A 4,601-nucleotide genomic window follows, 5' to 3' on the forward strand; every position below is an offset into this window, starting at 1 on the left:
ACATCTGGCTGTCCTTCACATTCTTACCACTGACACTCCAACGTAATTCCAGCCCAGTTCCCAGCTTACCCTTCAGTTTCCAGAGTCTGTTTCATTATCAATCAGGAAACAACCCTTCAGCTTCCCGTGTTTGTCCAGAAACCACTGGGGAGCTATCAGACAGGCACGAGGTGCCACTTCCTACCAGCCTGCACATGGACAAACAAGGCCTCTGGAGCCTATGACCATTTTCCAGTAGCAGCTTTTTCCTACTGCAGGGTTTTGCTAACCACCTCTGGACAACTTTGAGATTCTTGCTCTTGTATCAAAGTACTAAGCCACTAGGATGTAGCAGTACAGGTGTTGAACCCCTAGGAGTCATTGCTATAGCAGAAATAAGGAAAGAAAGAAAAGTCCTTCCATCAGCGGAGATGGATCTCTGCGTAATCCAGTGATACGCTGTCTCACAACATCTCTTACTCCGAGCCAGAAAGCAAAGTTCACCAGCATCAGTTCCAGATCACCAGCTCAGAACACTCCTCTGTTGTAAAAGTGATCTGACCTCCTCGTCACTACAGCCTCACCATATACAGGGCACATTCATAGCAATGCAGTGCACAGATTTGGGCCCCCCGCCCCATTCCCCACATCCATACCTCAGTTTCAGGCCGAGGAATAAATACTGGGGGTCTCATCTTCAGAGTCAGGTCCTGAAAGTCCCACTCACCAAGCACATACTGCACTGGCATTCTGTGGCAGGCAAAAACAAGTGTGAGCACTTTACGACACAGAAAAGCTCTCAATATCTCATTATTAACCATATAACCCTCCTGAGGGTGGGCATCCAGACACCCCTGAGGCTCTCAGCTGCAGGTGCACCCTCAGGGGAACTGTGGGAGCTCCATTCCCACAACAGTGCTTGCTATCAAGCACCAGGCCGGGGAACTGCAGGCCTATCAGCCTCCCCTCACTACTGGGTAAGCAATGAACAAGCAGTCCTGGAGATGGTAAGTAAGGAAGGTGACTGGAACAGTCAGCATGGATTTAGAGAAGGGAAATCGTTCCTGACCAACCCGACAGCCACCCATGACACAATGACTAGCTGGGTGCATGAGGAGACGGTATCAATACTGTTTATCTTGACTCTCCTAAGGGGTTTGATACTGTCTTCCCTACCATCCTCACATACAAGCTGATGAGGTATGGACTAGATAAATGAGGTGGACTGAAAACTGGCTGAACTGCAGGCTCAGAGGGCTGTGTTCAGCAGCACAAAGCCCAGCGAAGGCTGATCACTAGTGGAGCATCCCTGGGATCAACAGCAGGACCACTACAGCATAACACCTTCATTGATGATCTGGATGGAGGGGCAGAGAGCACCCTTGGCATGTCTGCAGGCGATAGAAAACTGGAAGGAGTGGTTAACAGACCAGATGGGTGTGCTACCTTTCAGAGGGTCCTCAGAAGGCTGGCAAAATGGGCTGATAGGAACCTCGTGAAACGCTGCAAAGGGTAATGAGAAGTCCTATAAACAGTGGAGGAATAACACCATGCACTAGTACAGGCTGGGGGCCAACCAGCTGCACAGCGGCCCTGGGGATCGGGTGGAGAAGTTGACCACGAGCCAGCAATGTGCCCCTGCAGCAAAAAAGGCCAATGGCTTCCTGGGCCGCATTAGGCAAAGTATTGCCAGAAGGTCACGGGAGGGGATCCTTCCCCTCTATTCAGCACCAGTAGGAAACATCTGGAGTGCTGGGCTCCCAGTACAAAAGAGACATGGACATATTGGAGGAAACCCAACAAATGGCCATTAAGATGGTAAGGGACTGGAGCATCTGACATCCAAGGAGAAACTGAGTGCTGGGACAGTACAGCTGGGAGAAAGGAAGGTTCAGGCTGAGGGACGTGGGAGGGAAGTCTCATCAATAATCGTATGTATGTGGTGGAATGGAGTAAAGACAATGGAGCCTGACTCTTTTTGGTGGTATACAGTAAACAGACAGGCAAAGGGCACAGACTGAAATACAGAAAATTCCATTTCAACTTAAGAACAATGCATTTTTATTTCCCTTTTTTTTTTTTTTTTAAACACTGTGAGGGTGGTCAAACACTGACACAGGCCAAAAAGGTTGCAGAGTATCTGTCTTTGGATATATTAAAAACTGAATTGGACATGGCCCTGAGCAACTTATTCTAGTTGATCCTGCTTTGAGCAGGGGGCGTGGAGTCGATTTCCAGAGGTCCCTGCCAACCTCGTGATTCCATGATCCTATGAATTTGGGGACCATGTTTTCAGCTGCTCTGAGGCACCATACCTCATTTCTTCACGTAGAACAGCAGGTATGTGTTGCAACCATAACAGAATTTAAGACAGAGCAAGGTGCAAGTTGGACAGCTCTGGAAATTCTGCATTTCTGCTCCTAACACAGGACTCAGGAGCAGCAGGACAATTTCAGGGAAGACACTCAGATCCCACAAACAATAACCACTGCTGACACTGACTCCCTGAGAAACCCTCACATCCTATTATGCCTAAATCATGGCAGGATTAATCCACACAACAAAATGAGGATCCACATCATAGCCACACTCACGTAAACAAGCAGGAGGATGCTACTTCCAAACATACTCCCAAGCACCTCCCACCCTTCAAAATGATCCAAGCTCCTGAATATTTCCTCTCCACACATACTACTCCCCAGGCCCAGCCTGATTCCAGGTAGCTCCTTCACACCAAACCCATTTATTTTGTGCTAAGAGAACTCTTCACAGAGAGCAAACAAATGGAGGCCAAACAGATACCAGAGCTACAGCAGCCATGGATACCTCTAAACACCAGGGAAATCCCTCTGCAGGCAGAGCCTAGAAAAGAAAGTACTACACCATCACAGAACAGTATAGGCCTGGCAGCTACAGAGTGTGTTCAATCAGGCAGAAAGGGCCAAGGTTAAGCTTCTTCATAAAGCCTAAGTGTACCCAACCCAGAGCCAGCACTGCCAGTTTCCTGCTCCTCTGCGACATCCCTTAAACCCTCTTTGCTCCCAGACAGGTGAAACGCTACTTGACAAGAGCAGCAAACACCCATCACTTGAGTCAGCAGCAGAGGCTGACACAGCACTGTTGCTTGGCTTGTCAACTGCTAACAGTCTTCTGCTTTCTCTCTGCTACCACTTTTGGCTGCATCAAGACTGAAGGAAAACCCTCCAAAGGAACAACTCGAAGAGAATGCTCCTACCTTTGTAGTCGCTTGTTGCTCAGCTGCTGGATTTGCTCCTGCTGCGCCGCTGTAAGCGGAGTGTGAAGGCTTTTGGAGTTCAAGCTCTGAAACTGAAGACAAGATCACTTTAAAACCTGCCCATTTGTGCCACTCGAGTGTCCTCTGCACCCTCCCATGGCACCCTCCAGGGAGACCCAGCATGCTGACAAACAGCCTGGGACTGCTGGAAACCACAAATAGGAAAACCTATCTGCTTGTTTAAAAACAACCCTGAACAACCGTTCTGCTGCTTTTTGGGGCACAGAATAGGTAAAATTAAGACTCATTCCCTCAAGAAAGTCAGGGTCCAGTGTAGGTGCATGTGTCATAGGTTACATTTCAGTCCCTGCAAAAGAAGACAATAAAGAGACCCGAAGTGCCCTGCTGGCATTAATAAACTATGCCTCACACTCTCTGCCATCTAAGGTAGGGAAAAGTTGTTCTACTTCCTGTGAGTGAGATACAAAGGTAAGGGATTCAACCAAAATAACAAAGTGAGAGCTCACACAGATCTCATTCCTCTCCCGTTACTTAACTGTTTTTGCTCCCAGGACAAATGACACGATATATTCACTGGATTCTCGCGCTTCAAGGATCCCATTTGTCTCAAACACCTTGTGCCAGTAGTTGACCGCATCAGTGGCAGTTACGAGCCCAGGTCTTCCACTGCAGCTCTGCCTCAAAGCTGACCACTTCAGGCTGAGGTCAGGACCTTTACTTTGACTCAGTCCTCCCGGCACACGCTGAGGCGAAAGACCCAACAACCTCTTGAGCAGTGGGTGGGTGAGGCATCTCATTGTTGCAAAGTCAGTTGCTGGCTTCCACATGTGTTCCTCGTTGCCATCAACCAATCTAGACAGTGCTGAGACTCGCAGTACGCTGGGTGCTACCACAAGCCACTGTGGCGAAGCACCAGCTGACCGCAGTCAGCGGATCCTCCTCAGGGTGGCACGAAAACGACACTGGTTTGCAGTTCTTCTGGTCTAGAAAAGGAGGCAAGAGTGCAGCCTGAATCCCTTGGGTTAGCAAATCACAGGTTCCCCTCTGACAGAATGCAGGTTGTTTGCCCTAATCCCAGGTCACAGCTACATAACCAACTACACCCTAAGCGTATCAAAGGATTACCCCAAGATAAGACTCAGGTGACAGCTAACCAGCTCTGCCACTGCAAGCCATTTCTTCACAGAGCTGCCCATCTCCACCGGGGCCAGAGCTGCTAGGAGGCTAGTCCACGCCACTGGCAAGGCAGAAGCGAGCGTGCTCACACACACGCACAGCACTCCTGCCTGTCCTTGGCCTCAGAAAGCCACAGACACACCAACCTTGAGCTCCTGCCCTTGGCTCTCCACCCCATGGGTGGGTCACC

The 4,601-nt window shown here is 49.5% G+C and overlaps 1 protein-coding gene across 1 annotated transcript; it reads right to left on the reverse strand.

Annotated features, from left to right (window-relative positions):
• Positions 1-248: 248 nt before the first annotated feature.
• On the reverse strand, positions 249-4,062 carry LOC104506556 (hemK methyltransferase family member 1-like). Its single transcript, XM_010147538.1, has 4 exons — positions 3,772-4,062; positions 3,215-3,306; positions 636-729; positions 249-320 (listed from the first exon to the last, which is right to left on the reverse strand). The coding sequence occupies exons 1-4, from the start codon at positions 4,060-4,062 to the stop codon at positions 249-251; spliced, it is 549 nt and encodes a 182-aa protein (XP_010145840.1).
• Positions 4,063-4,601: the final 539 nt, after the last annotated feature.

Source organism: Eurypyga helias, unplaced genomic scaffold, assembly GCF_000690775.1.
Source record: "Eurypyga helias isolate BGI_N326 unplaced genomic scaffold, ASM69077v1 scaffold5562, whole genome shotgun sequence".
NCBI lineage: Eukaryota > Metazoa > Chordata > Aves > Eurypygiformes > Eurypygidae > Eurypyga > Eurypyga helias.